The sequence below is a fragment of the Triticum aestivum genome, chromosome 5D (assembly GCF_018294505.1).
Source record: "Triticum aestivum cultivar Chinese Spring chromosome 5D, IWGSC CS RefSeq v2.1, whole genome shotgun sequence".
NCBI classification, from domain to species: domain Eukaryota; kingdom Viridiplantae; phylum Streptophyta; class Magnoliopsida; order Poales; family Poaceae; genus Triticum; species Triticum aestivum.
The window spans coordinates 302,750,343-302,770,128 of NC_057808.1; the positions used below are offsets into that span (position 1 = coordinate 302,750,343).

The 19,786-nt window shown below is 47.7% G+C and overlaps 1 protein-coding gene across 1 annotated transcript; it reads right to left on the bottom strand.

Annotated features, from left to right (window-relative positions):
* Positions 1-5,260: 5,260 nt before the first annotated feature.
* LOC123120528 (ATP synthase subunit alpha, chloroplastic-like) lies at positions 5,261-19,239 on the bottom strand. Its single transcript, XM_044540537.1, has 2 exons — positions 18,282-19,239; positions 5,261-5,484 (listed from the first exon to the last, which is right to left on the bottom strand). The coding sequence occupies exons 1-2, from the start codon at positions 19,159-19,161 to the stop codon at positions 5,261-5,263; spliced, it is 1,104 nt and encodes a 367-aa protein (XP_044396472.1). The 5' UTR covers positions 19,162-19,239.
* Positions 19,240-19,786: the final 547 nt, after the last annotated feature.

Here is a 19,786-nt window from a genome sequence, read left to right on the forward strand (position 1 = left end):
CATGATACCAGGATGGAATATGTACGAAAAACATGACGACATGACATATTCACAACTGTTTGTGTAAACTAAGCAGAAGACATTTCAACAAATTAGAGCATCTCCAGTCGCGCGCCCAACAGCCCCACAGGGCGTTTTTTTAGCGCCGGTGGCCGAAAATCGGCCCAGTCACGCCCCCGGATCTCATTTTGGGCTGAAATAACAGCCGGCGAACCCAAGCCGAACCCAAGCACCCAGGGGTCGCCTGGGGGCGCCGGTAGAAGCGAAAAGGGGCGTGGGGCCGCTCTGTCGGTGAGAGGAGGCCCTTTTCCCGCAGTTTCCTCCCGCTTTCCCCTTGGCTTCCCTCTCATTCTCCATTCCTCCCGCCAATCTCCTCCTCCTGCACTCCCAGCCGACCGCCATGGCGCCGAAGAAGTACATGGCCCCCCACGCCACGGCGGATGCCACCGCCGCCGTCACCCAATCGAAGCAGAGGAAGCCGAGGGCGCCGCCGTTCAAGCCCCCGAGCATGTCCAACACCGACTGAAGGGCGGAAGTTCAGCGTCGGGAGGCTGTCACCGCCGGCCAGCGGAACAGGGCGAACGCCAAGAAGGCCAGGGACATGGCGGTGCTCGCGGCTGCGGTGGTGGTGGTGCAGGCGGAGCGCTCGGCCGAACAAGCCAAGGTGGCTCGCGCGGGGATGATGAATCCACCCGGCGGCCACGCCCCATACGCCTCCTGGAGCCAGCAAAGCGTCGGGTCTCCGGCCGGCTTCTCATCGTTGCCACAACCCTGGGGCTGTGTGCCGTCGCTGGGCTACGCCGACGGCGACGCGCACGGCGGGTTCAACCCCAACATCACCTTTTCCCATGGTCACCCGGTCCAGCGCATGCCCTCGCCCGCCTTCACCGGTGTGCAATACCCACCGTACACCTACTCGCCGCCGGCTTACGCAGCCTCCCCAACGCCACCACTCCGCCGTGGCGCGCTGCCCTTCTCACAAGCCTCCTCGTCGCATGTAACATCCCAAAATTCTAAATTTTGGAATGTTAGATTTAATAGATAGTTTTGATTGTTTGTTTGATTGTTGTGCGATTGATTGACTGAAAGTGAGTGAAATTCAAAACTTTTTGAAAGTTAAATGAGAGGGAATAAAAGGACGTTCCCAAACTTTCATTTTGTATTTATGGTCTCCATGAATTCAAATTCTTTTCAAATACAAAACCCTAGAGAGAAGATGACATGACTTCTTCCATTTGAATAAATGAAACGGGTTTTGAAAAGATTTGAATTTTATTTGGAAATATTTTCCAATTCAGAAACTTTAAGCAACTCAATGATTTTCATGAGAGAAGATAAAATGACTTCTTCAAATCATATGAAATATGAGTTGGAAGTTTCAAAGAATCAAATTTAAAGTCCTCTTTGAAATTATTTTCAATTTGGAGTTATTTGGATTTTATTCAAATTATTTTTCTCCAAAAATAAAATATATGGAAAATAGGGTAACATGATTCCCTACAATAGAAAATTGGAGAGAAATAAATTTGAAATCATTTTGGTATTTTTTAAAAATGATGTTTATTGGGTTTTATTGCATCAGTAGCACTCTTGCTTTATTTGATTTTTTATAGATTTTATTTGATGCTAGAAAAATCTTCATGCTGTAGAAAATCTTTTTCTGAAAATTTTGATATATAATATGCCTATATTATATTTTTATTTTATTTTATTTGGTTTTTCTTTTGTTTTTATTGTCTCTTAGAAAAAATGTTATATATAAAAAAAACTTCGTGTCGACCGAACTGGGCCGCGCCCAGCCCAGCCGGCCCAGACGCAGCGCGCCGCCCCCTCCTTCCCCGAGCGGCAGTCCCGCTCGGGCACGACGCCGCCGCCGACCTCGATGGCCGTGCCGCCTCCGGCCTCCTCCTGCCCCCTCCCCCACGCCACCTTTCGCCCCTCCTCTTAAAAGGCGCCGCCCCGGCCCCGTTCCTCTCCTCCTCGCAGTCGTCTTCGCCTGCGCAACAGCCGCCGCCGCTCGCCTCTCGTCACCGCCGCCGACCTTGCCGCCGTTGCCGCTGCACCTCCCGCCGTCGCCGCTTAGCTCCGCCGCCTAGCGCCGCCGCCACCCGTTCGCCGCCACCGCGCCCCGCAACCTCGCCGGACTCGCCGGATCCGCCGCCCCGATTAACCGCTGACCCTCCGCCGTTTCCCGGTAAAGAACCACCCCGGTTTGGCCGGTTTTATTTTTAAGTTTCGGTTTTCTTAGATCCGGTTTATTTATTTAGGTTAAATTAGTTAGAGATCGTTCGTTCGTTTAGATCTTTCAGTGAATGCATTCATTAGGTTAGATCTGTTTAGCGAGCGTTCGTTAGATAGATTTTACTTTCCTGTTTATTTTTCTGCCAGGGACCTAGTTGTAGTTGTTTTATTTTATAGTTTAGCCCCTGATCTTTAAACGGCCACAACTCTTTGCTCGCTTACTCAAATCCAACGAAACCAACGCCCACTTCTTCGTTATGATCTCCTCTTTCTAGTTAATCAACTTGAACATGTTTTTGAAAGTTTAAAATATGATTTCAAACAGATTTGAATTCAAACTTCTTTTGTTCATAACTTGAGTTTTACAACTCCGATTTAGTTGATTCTTTTTGCAAATCGAAGCTCTTGACCTAAACTTTCTGATAAGGCAAAATTCACATAATTTTGGTACTGTTAGAAATTGTTTTATGTTGCAAGAGTTATTTGCATGGTTTTGATGTTTTCCGAACTATCTTCTTCGTTCTTCCGATCTTTTGAGTGATTGCTTATGTGTGGTTACTATTGCTTGCTTACGATAGATTGACCGGAGTGTGATGAGTAGAACTATCAGGAGTTATGAGTGCAAATCATCTTCATGAACAGTACGAGGCAAGTTCACACTTTGATCATACGCTTCATACCCAGTTTTATGCATTAGTTTCAACCCTCAAACATTGCATGAGTAGGATTGATAACATGTGGGTATTGGGAAGTAGTAGATGAGGTAGAACCTATTGCCCTTTATATCAAACCTTGGGAGTTACTTCTACGTTATGCTCATACTGCTCTGCTAAGCTCGTAGGCGTGGATTAGTTGAGTGATTCATGACAGATGTGAGAGTTATTATTAATGGTTAACTTAAGGTGGCTACTTTAATACACATCCGGGTGGAATGGTAGGAGCACCCTGGAGCACCCAGTGGTTTGCCCGGGCACCTGGAGAACCCAGTGCTTGCCCAAGGGGATCCCGGAGGACCCGTGTGATCACCCTATGGAATGCCACCCAGGCTCAAAGGGATCATAAGATTATTCATGCTAGAAACTTCCGTGTGCAGCCACAAGCTATTATGGGCTCTAGCATAGTTGAGTAGGTTGCATGACCTCCAGTGGTAGGCTAGCAGATGTAGGGGATATAGGTTGGTACTGTCTACCCAGGGTTAGAGTTAATGCTTCTGAAAGACTGTGTCTCGGTCATCCGTTTCTCAAACACCATGTAGTGCGAGAAATCCAACGGAGGAGATCGGATCTTGTGGGGAAAAGTGCACAAACCTCTACAGAGTGTACAAACTAATCATGATTAGCCGTGTCCCCGGTTATGGACATCTTGAATATCTGGTTCTTGGATTATCATGTTGAACTCATCACTTTACTTAATTAGTGTGTTGGGTTGATAATTACTATTTTGGGATTGAGTTGGAGGAACCTTCTCAATGTTTTCAACAACTTTGTAGTTAAATAAAATATATTCCTTTGTAGTAGGGAAAAATTGGCTTTTCGCAAAAACATTAAACCATAGAGCTCTTCCACCAGCCCAATATGCATGTAGTGATAGCTATTATTCATCATGATCCTATGGTGTGAATTTGCCAATACATTCAATGTACTGACCCTTTGTGGCTGCAACGTCTCATGTTGCAGGAATCTTACGACGAGTAAGTGATACGTTAGGGTTACGATTTCTACACTCAACTTTGTCATTGGTGTTGATGGGAATCCACAACCTTGTTGTTACTTCCGCTATTTGGATTGAGGTAATAGTATTTACGTTACTTTATCCATGTGATTTACCTCTGTTATAAATCCTCGAGTACTGTGTGTGTCAGCATACTGATCCAGGGATGACACTTAAGCACAGAGACTTGACCGTCTGAGGTTGGGTCGCTACATCACATCTCGGCGACATCGACGCGATGGAGGCCGATATGGACGACATCATCACGGCCAGATCGACCGCCGCCGCCTCCCCATGGTTCACTGCCCAAGACGACACAATGGACCTCAACGACGTCATGGACGACGAGCTCGACTACGGCGAGGAGGAGCCAGAGGAGGAGGAGGAGCTGGTGCCTGCTCCGGCGAGGAAACAGAAGAAGAAGAAGAAGAAGAAGGGGGCGGCCAGAACCGGCGGGCCGCGCATCAAGTGGGCGTCCAAGGAGCAGGAGTGTCTCGCCGAAGCATGGAAAGTCGTCTGCCTCGACCCGATCACCGGCACGAACCAGAGCATCGACACATATTGAGAGCGCATCAAGGCCGAGTTCGACGAGCGTAAGCTCGTTGACCCCCTACTTCAAAGGCGTCTACATGCAGTGCGGGTCGAAGGCAATGGCGAACCATTGGGGGCTCATCCAAACGGCGTGCAAAAAATGGCATGGGATCATCGAGGAGATCGCGGCTCGCCCGGAGAGCGGCGCCAGCATGGAAGATCAGGTATGGCACGCCGGTCTCGCACTTTTTTTGCCGTATGCGCGCCCGCCAACTGTTTGTTCCTCGGCGCAGCTGCTGCGGATGTTCGCCATGTATCGCCAGGATAGCAGCGACCAAGATTTCAAGTACCTCCATGTCTTCAAGCGTATCGACAAGTGCGAGAAGTGGGCGGATACCCGGCGCACCCTCGCCAAGGCCAAGGAGACCTACAAGCCAGACGCGCCGACGCCGGGTGCGGGCGACGGGCGCCCGAAAGGCAACAAAGGGGCCAAGAAGGGGAAACACGCCGACTCGGCTACCACACGAGTGCAAGAGTCCATTGAGCATTGCCTCGCCGACGCACAGACCCGGGCCGCCCTGCGTGAAGAGAAGACCGAGGCACAGTGGTCGGCGTTGATGACGAACAACACCGTCAAGCTCGACCTACTCCGGACCAACGTCGCCGCGAAGAAGAGGAACATCGACCTGGCTTTCCTGATGGGCGGGGCGGACATGCTCCAAAGCAACGACGAGCAGCTCAAGGCGTGGTACCTGGTGGAGCGTGGCCTCAACCTAAACTAGCTGCCGTCGACGGCGCCGCCAACACCCACGCCCACGCCGACGCCGCCGCCAAGCCCGAGCGCCTCCACGACGCCTAGCAGCACAGAAGCCGCGCCGACGCCGCCCAGCACAGAAGCCGCTCCGACGCTGCCAAGCCCGCGCACGCCCACTCCGCCGACTCCGGAGGCCGACCTCGTCGTCTGATGCGTTGCCCACGCGTTCTTTCTTTTTGTACGCCGAACTTTTCATTTGATCGTCGAACTGTGGCAAGGTGATTGCCGAACTAGGCCGCTGATCGCCGGACTTGTGACGTTTTTTGGCAGCGGGAATGACCAAGTTTGAATTTGGCGCACCTTGGGGGCGGCACCTGGGGGCGTGGCTGGGACCTAGATCGCCCCCAGGGCCTAAAAAGCGTCGGGCGAGCGCCCGAAAGAGCGCCGGCCTATGTGCTGGGCGGCCGAACGAGTGAAGATGCTCTTAGAAGCAATGAAAGCTAGACACCATATGAAAGATGCAACGAATATCACTCTACCAAATTAAAACTGTCTCATCATAAGTGCCCTTTCAACAAATTAGAAGTAGTACAAGTTAGAAAAGAATGTGAGATGTAACCTATATCACACTGCCAAGTCAAACATGTCTTATGATAAGTGATTGTTGCAGGTTACACAACAGTAGTACTTTGATGTAAGAACATGGTGTGATAGATAGATATTGTATGTTCTAGAAACAGGAACACGTGTCTTATTCACAAGTATAATGTGTAAAGTAAGTACATGAAATTCAAAAAAATTAGAAGCAATACTGGTGCGCGTCGGTCCTAAACAAACGGTTTTAACCCCTTTTCGCGACGGCATTTGGAACCGTCGCCAAGTGAGTGTGTGCGATAGGGTGTCCTTCCCACACGACCCAGAAATCGTCGGGGATAGGCCCTCCTGGGACCCAGGCTGGGGCCGTGTGTGATCGGGCGAGGCATCGAAACCCAATCATTTCCGTAGGTATGTACATCCCACACGGTAATCCGAGAAAATCATTTCTGTAGGTATGTACATCCCACACGGTGGATCCCAGAAGAACATTTCCGTTCGTATGTATATCACACATAGTCAATCCAAGGAATACGTTTCCGTTATTATGTACATCCCACACAATCAATCCAGGGACAACGTTTCCGTTCGTACGTACATCCCACACGGTTTTATGTGTAGGCTCGTGTGTGAAAGGTGTAACTATCACACATAGTCTGCCTTGGTTAACTGTTTGCTTTTATCAACTATATCACACACGATTTGATGAACAAAACTGTGTGGCATTGGGCTATCCATCGCAAGCGCTTTTACTGCTAGAACCGTTTGCAAAGGTCCATGACACATTTAGCAGGTTTATTAGTTTACAATTAATAATTCCAGTATTACGCAAATTCACATTTCATATCGAACAGGTGTTTGCCAATTTCATATCAGGCACATAGATATATTATAACATCACAGTACGGTTGCTACATGAAAACATCACAGTACAACATATAGCTAGTTCAACTTCATAAGAACAATATATTCATTTCCCTAATCGAGATCATCCAGGCTCGTCTTATCCACCTTTGCTTTCAGTTCAGTAAGAACCCGTTTTGCACGGGCCAACTGGGAAAGTGCCTCCTCCTTCGCCAACACCATCTTAGCATAGTCTGAATTAAAAAATCTGAGCTCATTCTCCACCTTCAACTTTTTATCCCGCATCTTGAAATATGCTTCAGCGTTGACAAGACTTTCTCTAAGCCTACGCGTGTTCTCTTCCTCATACATGCTCCAGAGCTTCGCTAGGCACATCTTCAAAGACTGTGGCCACTCTTGATCAACCCGCTCCAAGTAAGAACACTTCCATTTATCCTATAATATTTAAAACTAGATCAGTAACAATTGTAGGGGAAATGGGTTCATAGAAACATAGAAAATCACCAATGCTTATTTTGAAAAACTGAAGAAACATGTTAATTATGACATATCTTCTTAGAAAGATCAATGTGCAAATGAAATAATTGGTACTGAGACAACAACCAAATTCTGGAACATCAGAAGCTATAATTAACTACAACGACGCTACAAGTTCTTACTCATGTACAATAAATAAAAAATTGAACATTTTATGAGGAAAGTAAATATAACCGCAACAGCATAGCGGCAGTGTTTGGATGACAACAAATTGATACTAACAGGTGTGTACATGCACAAATTTAGTAACATAGAACTAATAGCACTAATTAAGGCCGTCCACTATGTATGCCAAAACTGGGGTAAAGACAACTGTTGCTACATCTCGCAACGGTGCCCTGCACTGGCGAGCCGATGCAGCGGGAAAAAATAGCAGGCACCCGGACTCCGGAGCACGTGGTTGTTCCGATGCCCAGTTCCTTCGTGCCATAAAGATTTAGTATTTTACTGCTTGGCTGCTGTAACACCCCGCATGTAACTTGCCATATTTGTAACTCCGACTCTTGCCATTTTTGGCTATGTGTTATGTTATTCCCTCCGTGGTCGGGTTTTGTCTTTTGTTTTGCATTCTGTCTTGTCATGCATTTTCATATCATGTCATCATGTGCATTGCATTTGCATACGCGTTCGTCTCATGCATCCGAGCATTTTCCCCGTTGTCCGTTTTGCAATCCGGCGCTCCTATCTCCTCCGGTGCACCCCTCTTGTTTTCTGTCATGTGCGGGTGTCAAACTTTCTCGGAATGGACCGAGGCTTGTCAAGTGGCCTTATTATACCACCCGGAGACCATCGGTCAAGTTTCGTTCCATTTGGAGGTCGTTTGGTACTCCAACGGTTAACCGGGCATCCGCAAAGTCCATTTGTGTGTGCAGCAAACCCCCCCTCAAAACCAGCCCAAAACCCACCAAACTCTCTTCCATGCTCTAGGTCGTTCGATCACGATCGTGTGGGCGAAAACTGCACCTCATTTGGAGCCTCCTAGCTCCCTCTACCTATTTATATGTGAGACCTCCCGTATACGAATCGCAGTCAAACCCTAACCCTCATCCCCGTGCGCCGCCGGACACGTCCGCCCCGGCCGGACACAGCCACGCCGCCGCCCCGTCCACTCACGTTCTGCCACGTGGCAAGCCCGTCGTCGCCGCCGCCGAAGCCCGCAGGCCCGACGCCGGCCCCCGCGGCCCGGCGCCTGCCCACGCCGTCGCCTGCTCCCGCCGCCGCCGAGCGCCGTCGCCGGTCGCCGCTCCGCCGCCCCATCCGCCGGTCGCCGGAGTGCGCCACGCTGCCCGACGCCGCCCGCCGTCCTCGCCCCGCCGCGGCCGGCCCCGCCGCCGTCGCCGCACCGCACCGCCGCCGCCGCGTCCTCCTCCTCCCGCCGGCCCACCGTCTCCTTCCTCCGGCGTCGCTCCGGCCGAGCTCGAGCTCCCAGTGCTCCCCGATCCAGATCTGTTGACCAAGGTTGACCCGAGCCCCCCTCTAAATTTTCTAAGTCTGGGATATTCTACAGCATATGCCTCTGTTCAATAGTGCATAACTCCTTGCATGTACCTCCGATTCACGCGTGTAATATGTCAAATTGTTCGTCTCGCGATGCTCTACATTTTGTTCAATTGCACCATGTTTATTAGAGGTCATCTTGATGCCCAAATCTCTGTTGGAATATGGGCTAGTTGCTATTATCTTCTGGTTCTTAGCAGAACTTGGAGATTTGTCATTTTTGTATCATTAAATCTGTGCATCTTATGAGCATGAGCTCTACATGTGTTTTGTTTTATGCCATGCCATCTTTCCAAGGGTGTATGCCATGTATTTTTGTGATCTCTGTGATGACTAGCACAAGCATGCAAAGTAGGCTCCGTAATGTAGTCTTTGTCTGCTGTTATTTTGTTGCCATGTAAACTTGATGCTACAGAGAGATCCATGCAAATTTTGGAGATGTTCAGTAAGGATGTTTTGTAGCTATTATTGTATTTGATCCATTCCTGCCCTTGTTTGAAATTATGGAGTGCTATAGCATGACTCAATCTTGCTCTACTTTTGCTATATAATATTTCTGGCAGATTCTTAACATGATATGCAATTTTGCCAAGCTTATTGCAGTTGATCCATACATGCTATGCAATTTTTCTTGCCATGGATAGCTTCATAAACATGCCATATTGCTTTAGGTGTGCTTGGTTTGTAGTTCATGGCTCTGTAGTGAGTGCATCAAGCTCACAAAAAGGCCTACATATTATTATTTCTGCCATGGTCTGTTTTCTGCCAAGTCTGAAACCTGATAACGAAACTTGCTATGTTTACATGCTTGCCATCATATCTTCTGGTACTTTTTGGCTTATGGTCAGTAAGGGACTTTTGTCATGTGCATTTAGTAGAACACTCCCATGCCTTGTTTTGATATGTTAAGTTCCTGTAGCATGTTGATTTCGTGCTCTGAACATTGCTACCTGATGCTGTTTTCTGCCATGTCCAGTTTTTACCAAGTCTGTGAACCTGTTATCTTTTGCACTTTTGCCATGCTTGTTTGAGGTTGATATATTGTGATCTAGCCGTATCTCAGTGTTCATCTTTTGTCAAGCATCTCCTGTAGATTACTGTCAAATTCTTTGTTGCTATGTTGGAGTGCTGTAGCATTGTTGTTTGTTGCATTTTAAGTGCTATCATGCTGTTAATCGCAGATTCGTGTCATTCTTGTTTTGCTTGCCATTTGCAAACCGTGCATCCGTTTCCGGTGATCTTTATATCGACTTCGACCGAAATCATCTCATCTTTCCAGTGGCATACTTGGTTTGCCAAGTTATTGCCTTTTTCATCATTTTCCTTCCGGAGCACGCATATGCATCGCATATCATTTCTTGCATATCATACATGTTTTGCATCATGTTGCTTGTGCATTTCTCGTTGTTGATTGTGGTTCCGTTTGTTTGTGTTCTTGTCTTGGGTAGAGCTGGGAGACGAGTTCGTGAACGAGGAACCTGTTGAGTACGCTTACGAGGATCAAGTTTTCGACAACTCTGAGAACCTTGCAGGCAAGATGACCACCCCTCGAAATCACTTCTATCTTTGTTTTGCTAGTTGTTCGCTCTATTGCCATGCTACGCTACCTATCACTTGCTATATCATGTCTCCCATTTTGCCATGTCAGCCTCTAACCATCCTTTCCTAGCAAACCGTTGATTGGCTAAGTTACCGCTTTTGCTCAGCCCTTCTTATAGCGTTGCTAGTTGCAGGTGAAGTTGAAGTTTGTTCCATGGCGGAACATGAATATGTTGGGATATCATAATATCTCTTATTTAATTAATGCATCTATATATTTGGTAAAGGGTGGAAGGCTCGGCCTTATGCCTGGTGTTTTGTTCCACTCTTGCCGCCCTAGTTACGGTTATACCGGGATTATGTTCCTTGAGTTTGCGTTCCTTACGCGGTCGGGTGATTTATGGGACCCCCTTGACAGTTCGCCTTGAATAAAACTCCTCCAGCAAGGCCCAACTTTGGTTTTACCATTTGACGCCTAAGCCTTTTCCCCCGGGTTTTCGCGAGCCCGAGGGTCATCTTATTTTAACCCCCGGGCCAGTGTTCCTCTGAGTGCTGGTCCAAACTAGAGCACCGTGCGGGACCGTCCCTTGGCAAATTGGGTTATGTTGGTACCTGTACGCTTCGCTTATCCGGTGTGCCCTGAGAACGAGATATGTGCAGCTCCTATCGGGATTTGTCGGCACATTCGGGCGGCTTTGCTGGTCTTGTTTTACCATTGTCGAATTGTCTTGTAAATCGGGATTCCGAGACTGATCGGGTCTTTCCGGGAGAAGGTTTATCCTTCGTTGACCGTGAGAGCTTATGATGGGCTAAGTTGGGACACCCCTGCAGGGTATTATCTTTCGAAAGCCGTGCCCGCGGTTATGAGGCAGATGGGAATTTGTTAATGTCCGGTTGTAGAGAACTTGTCACTTGACCCCAATTAAAATACATCAACTGCGTGTGTAGCCGTGATGGTCTCTTCTCGGCGGAGTCCGGGAAGTGAACACGGTCTGAGTTATGTATGACGTAAGTAGGAGTTCAGGATCACTTCTTGGTCATTGCTAGATGACGACCGTTCCGTTGCTTCTCTTCTCGCTCTCTCTTGCGTATGTTAGCCACCATATATGCTTATTGCCGCTGCAGCTCCACCTCACTACACCTTCCTTTCCTATAAGATTAAATAGTCTTGATCTCGCGGGTGTGAGATTGCTGAGTCCCCGTGACTCACAGATTCTACCAAAACAGTTGCAGGTGCTGACGATGCCAGTGCAGATGATGGCGTCGATCTCAAGTGGGAGTTCGACGAGGAACGTGGTCGTTACTATGTGTCTTTTCCTGATGATCAGTAGTGGAGCCCAGTTGGGACGATCGGGGATCTAGCATTTGGGGTTGTCTTATTTTCATCTGGATTTTGACCGTAGTCGGTCTATATGCATGTATTTTGGATGATGTATGAGATATATTTATGTATTGTGTGAAGTGGCGATTGTAAGCCAACTCTTTATCCCATTCTTGTTCATTACATGGGATTGTGTGAAGATGACCCTTCTTGCGACAAAACCACTATGCGGTTATGCCTCTAAGTCGTGCCTCGACACGTGGGAGATATAGCCGCATCGTGGGCGTTACAGCTGCTCAGATGTGTGGACCAATGTTGGCTGCACAAATTGCTGAAGCGGTGCCAAATAATTTTCTAATGGCACCGCTGATGAGATGGCAACAATTTAAGATACTAGGTACAAACCGCGACACTGTCTTAGGATGCGTTTGGTTGAAGGTGTGGTATGAATGGGTTGGGACCGTGACAGTGTCTGAATCACATCTAACAAATGATTTGTAACAACGAAAGAGGGTCTAACCTTCTCTGCACATGCCAGAAACTTCCTCCCACTGTCCACAGAATCAAACGCAACTAGCTTAATGCATGGAGATTGATGGTGACAATGAGCAGATAGATCTTCATCCACCCCGCTCCATTCGTTGCCACTGATGGTCCTAGGGAGCTACAAGTGGAAGAAATGACTCAAATCGACCACCGGGTAGAAATCCTTCATTCCAAGTCATAGCCCGAGAGAGAGAGAGAAGATAGGCATACCCGGGTGGTGAAGGAGTAGTCACCGGAGGAGCAACCGCTGGAGAGGTCTTTGAAGAAGACCATGGCGACCCCGACGGTAGGATGCGAGACGGCGAGAGCGAGGAAGCGGCTATAGCTTAGCAAGGAAGGAAGGAAGGAGGAAACAGGGGAAATGTGACTTGTGGTCGGGGAGAAAAGGGGGCGGGGAAGGGGGGGCGGGGGTAGATATTTTGGCGGTAGGCCAAAATTTTGGAAATGTGGAGGGAAACTTTGCGCGCGGTGCCACCGGACCATTCACTTTGAACGATTGTGTGCATCGCAAATGATTCTTCTGCTTTACGCGCATAGGATGAGTTTGATAATTCAAATTTTGGTCTCAAGGCATGGGCACATTCACTTTGAACGCGCGCGGTGCTGCAGGACCATTCACTTTGAATGATTGTGTGCATCGCAAACGATTCTTCTGCTTTACGCGCATGGGATGAGTTTGATAATTCAAATTTTGGTGGAAATTTCCCCGGGTATGTCATTGCATAATTTAACATCACTTGCTAATTTGGGCACACAAAAGAGTGTACAACAGACATACCACACTTACTGAATCGAGCAATTTTAGTAATTAAACAGAGCCAGTTGACCTAAACATTGCTCTAACAAAAGACCAGCATTAAAAACAAAGCCTAAGTACGCATAATTTTAACAAATCCGCCACCGCGCCGGCCTATGCATCGCCAGTGTGAGATGAGACGTCGATGAGTTGTCCTGGCAACATGCCGCCGTTGGTGGACTCCGCGTCCCCCCTGCTGAAGTCGACCGCGTCCGCGTCCTCGTCCTCGGTGCCGCCCTCAAGGTTGTAGTACTCGTAGTAGTGGCTGCGCCAGAGCTCGCGTTGGTACTCCACCGCCGATTCCTCGACGGACAGACTCTTCTCTACCTCGACCTCGGCCACGCGTAACTCCTCCTCCCGGCGCTCCTCGATTTCCACCTCCTCCTGCATCTCCAGCTCCCGCTCGGCGACCTCATGAGGAAGCAGGTGCTCCATGGCCACCGTCGCCTTTTCAGACGTGGGTTGCATGCTGGAGTCCGAGGTGGCCTGGAATATCTTGGCGTGTGCATCCTCGATCTTGGCGTGGATGGCCTCGACCCGGGCCGGGGCGACATCAGCGGCACATACGGCAGCTCGAGCGCTCTCGACGTTTGCAGCCGCCGTCCCAGCAGCAGTTGCAGCCGTCTCGGCTGCTGCAGCTGCCCTGTCGGCTGCCGCAAATGCCCTCTCGGCAGAAGCGGCCACGCTCAATGCGGATACAGCGGCACTCTCGGCGTAGGCGGCCGCGTTCTCGGCACAGGCGGCAGCGCTCAGGGGGGACGCGACCCTCGTACGGGCCTTCACAAAGCGTTTCCATGGCGTCATCTTTGCAAGAAGGGGGTGCGGGAATGGGGATCGGGATTCGTGGATTCGGGGGTTGCCGGCACTAGAGCAGACGAGCTGGCAAAGCTTAAGGAGGGAGACTTAAATAGACCCAGATATTTTCAACGCAAACGGTTCCTAGAAAACAACTGTATGTGATGTTGTAGATATTTTTTATTAGCTGTGAAAGACGAATTTGGAGTAAAGTGCCAACGGATTGTGTTCTAAATGAACGAGAAATTTTGTAGTACTAATACAACTGTCATGTCAAATTTTGGAAAATTTCAGGGGCCATTTGACCTTTTAAGACACTTAAGTGATTTTCTAACAATTTAATGACCGTAATTCAAATTTGAACTACATCTACATGCAACGCCTAAACAAAACAGTTTTAAAAATCATATCTGTGTACTTGTGTGTGAGTTAATTCCATATGCAGTAAATTAGAAGGAATATTCAAACATATTGGTCTCACGACATGGACACATGCATACGTATGCATGGACTGACATGGCATTTTAGTTCCAAAAAATAAAAAAATTATCAGAAAAACATGAAACCTTGCTTGATTTAATGTCATGCCACTAATATGATGTGGTAAAGAAATTGTCATGTTTAGCGAACGTTTGGACACACACCCTTCACAAACCGGAGCAACTCGCTAGAAGGTTCATGGTTCCGAGAGGGAACAATGCATGTTTGATGACGAACGGGAGATAGCTTCCTCTTACGACCTTCAAATTTTTTCCTACGTTTAACGTGCACTAATACAACTGTCAAGTGAAAATTTGGAAAATTTCAAGGGTCATCTGACCTTTTAAAGACATTTAAGTGATTTTCTAACCATTTAATGACCGTAATTCAAATTTGAACTACATCTACATGCAACGCCTAACTATAACGGTTTGAAAAATCATATGTTTGTGTACTTGTGTGCGAGTTAATTCCATGTGCAGTAAATTAGAAGGAATTTTCAAACATATTGGTCTCAAGGCATGGGCACATACATACGTATGCATGGAGTGACATGGCATTTTAATTCCAATAAATATAAAAATGATCAGAAAAACATGAAACCTTGCTTGATTTAATGTCATGCCGCCAAGATGATGTGGTAAAGAAATTGGCATGTTTGACGAACGTTTGGACACACACCCTTCACAAAAAGGAGCAACTCGCTAGAAGGTTCGTGGTTCTGAGAGGGAACAATGCATGTTTGATGATGAACGGGAGATAGCTTGCTCTTACGGCCTTCAAATTTTTTCCAACGTTTAACGTGCACTAATACAACTGTCATGTGAAAATTTGGAAAATTTCAGGGGTCATTTGACCTTTTAAGAACATTTAAGTGATTTTCCAACCATTTAATGACCGTAATTCAAATTTGAACTACATCTACATGCAACGCCTAACCATAACGGTTTGAAAAATCATATTTTTGTGTTCTTGTGTGCGAGTTAATTCCATGTGCAGTAAATTAGAAGGAATTTTCAAACATATTGGTCTCAAGGCATGGGCACATGCATGGAGTGCATGCCATGGCATTTTAATTCCAAAAAATTAAAAAATGATCAGAAAAACATGAAACCTTCCTTGATTTAATGTCATGCCACCAAGATGATGTGGTCAAAAAATTGGCCTGTTTGACGAAAGTTTGGACACACACCCCTCACAAATCGGAGCAACTCACTAGAAGGTTCGTGGTTCCGAGAGGGAACAATGCATGTTTGATGACGGACGGGAGATAGCTTCCTCTTACGGCCTTCAAATTTTTTCCTACGTTTAACGTGCACTAATACAACTGTCATGTGAAAATTTGGAAAATTTCAGGGGTCATTTGACCTTTTAAAGACATTTAAGTGATTTTCTAACCATTTAATGACCGTAATTCAAATTTGAACTACATCTACATGCAACGCCTAACCAAAACGGTTTGAAAAATCATATTTTTGTGTACTTGTGTGCGAGGTAAAAAATCATCAGACGATGTAAATATCTGGTGTTCGAAAAAGAAAATGTAAAGATCTGGCAAGACAACCGGCCCCCACACGATTGGCACTCTATCTCACGGCTCGAGGTTTGGTAGGGGATTGGCAGGGATCATTAATCAGACACGGGTCTATATTGGAAACCGTCAGCTATTATGTTCACACATGAATTTTGCTGCGGGAATCGTGTGTAATTCAAACTACAGTACTCGTAAATTCTGGCGACCGGCATGTGTACTGTCCCCGTCGATCTAGATTCCAGCCGCCAATAAATACTACCTTGCTCACGTCGTCCCGCCTGCATACTCATCTGCATCCTCCCCTCGCTCGCCCCCCCCTCTCTCTCTCAAATCTCTGCCATGGCGCCACCGGTCTGCCCACGCGCCGACGAGGAGTCGTTGCCCCCCGAGGACGCTCACTCGATTAGCAGCGATGAGGACCCCTACGCGCCGCCTGGCGAGGTTGTGCTGGACCCCCCAACTTTGGATTGGTTTTGGGGCCAGTACAATCTTTGTCTGTGAAAGTCGCTGCCACCGGCTGAGAAAGCCAGGCAAGTGGCGTTCAAGAAGGAGATGGCGGAGGAGGAAGCCAGGTACTAGGCGGCCTGTGAAGCCCGTGATGCCGCCTGGAAAAAGGAGGCGGCGGAGCTTTGGGGCGGGCGCGTCGTCGTGCCGAGGATGTGTACGAAGACGAGTACTTCGTGAGGAAGGTCATAGGCGCTGGGCGCCTCGTCGCTGCGTGGAGGTGGGCCGATAAGCTCCAGCGTGCCACCGACGAGGAGCTCCGGTGGGTGCCCAACAAAATGGCAAGATCGGCCGCGCATGTCCGCCAGCAAGAGGCAGATCGGTACATCAAGCGCTGCGAGGCGGAGGAGTCAGATTACTGCCTCCGCACTGGGATGACGCCGCGCACCAGGGAGCTGCTAGCGAGGGGCTGCCGGGATACTGGCCCCAAGAGGGATTATTAGTTTAGTATTGTTTGTTTTCAATTTTATGCATTGTACCTAGTAGTTAAGTATCATCACGTATATGTGATGATATTATATATATATATATATATATATATATTCTATGATGATCTAATGAACAATTAATATATATATTATGAATTCCATTTTCTATCTGTTTTTGTATACTAATTTGAATCTAGCTGTTATCATCCACATATACAGAATGGAAAGCGTATACACACACATTGAAACAGAACATATAAGAATGGAAAACAGAGTACACACATTGAAACAGAGCAATGAACAGAGCAATACTATGATTGTTGTGAGTACATAGCTATCCACGTTGAAATGACTTTTCAAAATAAAATGTGTCCATGAGACCATGACCAGCAGCCCTTGCCTAGGGTAGCTCTTGGCTCTGCCTGAACTCGTGTAGGCATTTGTCCAAGCGGTCGACACGCTCGCGGTACATCTGGAGCGTGATCTCGAGCTCCAAGTTGGCTATTTCATCAAAGATCACCAGCTCGAGGATGCGACGGCCATGTTCCTCTACTGCGCCCAGGTGGATACCTGGGACAAGGAGGCGGTCGAGCCTACGGACCAACGCGTTGGCATCCAGCGGGCCGCGGACAAGGCGAACGGCAGCAACCATGCGAACGGCGCGGCGGGCGTCCGGTGCGGCCGGCCTCTGGTGCAAGTACGGCGCTGAGGGCCTCTGCCCACTCCTGGTGAGGAATGGGGGTACTGACGGGACGTGTACCCAGCTGTGATGCCGTGTCGACAGCAGGCAAGCGTCGATGGATCCGCTCTTGCTGTGCGGCACGCCGCGCCTCTCGCTCTGCGGTGCTCCAACGGTCTCGCCGTGCGGCGAGCCACAGCCTATCAGCGCGGACACACCTAGCTTGCTCTGTGGCGCGCCATCGATCATGTTGTGCGGCGAGCTGCAGCCTGTCGGCGCTGGCATGCCTATCTTGATCCCCGGCGCTCAAGCGCCATGCGCCAAAGGTCTAATCAACCCTGGCGATGACACGCATCACGGCATCGTCCATCGCGTTGCCGGGGAGCGCCTCCGCCTCGACGGGCCGTGGCGCCTGCTCATTTTCCTCATCGACGAGGTTGGTGGCAGAGGTGGTACTTTGGTGGGTCGGCATGCTTGGAAAAGGTGGATGTGCTACAGGCTGCACTTGTCGCCTCCGTACGTTGCGCGCCCCCTATGTGCAATATAGCAGGGTGGCGGGAAACAGGTGAGGAAATGGCAGGAAACTGTGGCGTGTTCATAAAACGCCATCAATTGATGGAAACTTAGCATAGAAGGAACATCGAGCTAGCACAAGAAGTAGACGATGATCAGATGAACACGGACCACACTAGGGAACCCGTCGGTGATGAATTCATCAATCCCAAACGGTTGAATACTAGCAAGCGTTTGCCCACAACACACACGGCCTATTCCATCACAAACAGGTCGGATGGATCAACTGTATGCCACGTATCGCACATTGTCAAAAAGTAACGCGGTAGACCTTCTTTAACATGTGTTAAAAATAAATAAAATAAAAAACAAGGACCTCGATGTTAAATTAGCTGAGGGAATGGGTCATTTCGGTGACAATAAAAAACATCCCCTGGATAAGCCTCACGGCCGGGAGGTCTTCTTAATAGAAGGGACATTTGGCGATAAGCTTGTGCCTGTTTGGAGAGATCATCATAAATTATTAAAGTATGCCGTTCGCGGTACATAAAATACTCAGCCAGGGCTGCTCCCGTATAAGGAGCGAGGTATTGTAATGTAGCAGGTGAATCCGCCATTTCAGCTACTACAATAGTGTATTCCATAGCCCCCTCCTCATGGAAAGTAGTTACTACTTGAGCTACGGAGGATGCTCTTTGACCGATAGCTACATAAACACATATTACACCTTGCCCTTTTTGATTGAGAATTGTATCTGTGGCTACTGCTGTTTTGCCAGTCTGTCTGTCCCCAATAATTAACTCTCGCTGACCGCGCCCTATAGGGATCATCGAATCGATAGCAATAAGCCCTGTTTGAAGAGGTTCGTATACGGAACGCCTGGAAATTATACTTGGAGCAGGAGATTCAATTAAGCGAGATTCGGAAGCTATAATTTCGCCTTTCCCATCAATAGGTTTAGCCAGAGCATTTACAACACGACCCAAGTAAGCCTCACTCACGGGTATCTGAGCAATTCTTCCTATTGCTTTTACAAAACTTCCCTCTTGTATCATCAACCCATCGCCCATTAATACAATCCCAACATTTTTGGATTCCAAATTCAGAGCAATACCCCTAGTACCTTCTGCAAATTCGACTAATTCACCTGACATTATTTCACCAAGACCTATAATACGAGCAATCCCATCCCCCACTTGAACTACGCGACCTATATTCTCAATCCCTACTTTCCTATTATATTGTTCAATACGTTCGCGGAGAATTTTATGAATTTCGTCGACTCGAAGGGTTGCCATTAGTGTTTCTTGACTCTTTTTTCGGAAGCAAGGGGAAAAATAATGCCTAAATTCTAAACGAAAGTAGAAGTTCAAGGCCTAATTAATTTAATTATCTCTTCCATTCCAGGGACCCGAGAATGCCAATATTAGCACGAATCGTACGGAAATGTAACTCGGTATTCAAACAACTATTCAGAGTTCCTAGAGCTCCTTGTACGGCCTGTTGGAAAACCCGCTGTCGGACCTGATTCATTGCCCTTTGTTTTTCAAAATAAAGGGTTTCGTTTTTAGACTTTTCCAATTGTTCCAAACTAATAGAAGTAGCATTAATCAAATTTGCTTTTTCTCGTTCTATCTCAGAGTATCCATTCATTCGATACTCATCCGCTTCTAGTTCGACTTTCTGTAATCGAATCCGAGCTTTTTCGAGTTGCTCAATGGTCCCTCTACGCAATTCTTCTGAATTTCAAATAGTACTCAAGATCCTCTGTTTTCGATTATCTAATAAATCTTTTAATGAAAGTAGATTATTTTGTAAGTTTACAACTTTTATGATCTCTTCCCGAACCAAACATGAATCTTTCGATTCATTTGGCTCTCACGCTCCTTTTTTTTTTCTATAGCTATTTCCATATCTTTTTTT

What these genes read in the sequence shown, in the direction of transcription:
- LOC123120528 (XM_044540537.1), bottom strand. Translation starts at nt 19,161, where the DNA reads ATGGCAACCCTTCGAGTCGACGAAATTCATAAAATTCTCCGCGAACGT. An exon ending in TCCAGGGGATGTTTTTTATT is followed by an intron (nt 5,485 to 18,281) that starts GTCACCGAAATG and finishes TCAAATGAAAAG; the next exon opens with TTCGGCGTACAAAAAGAAAG.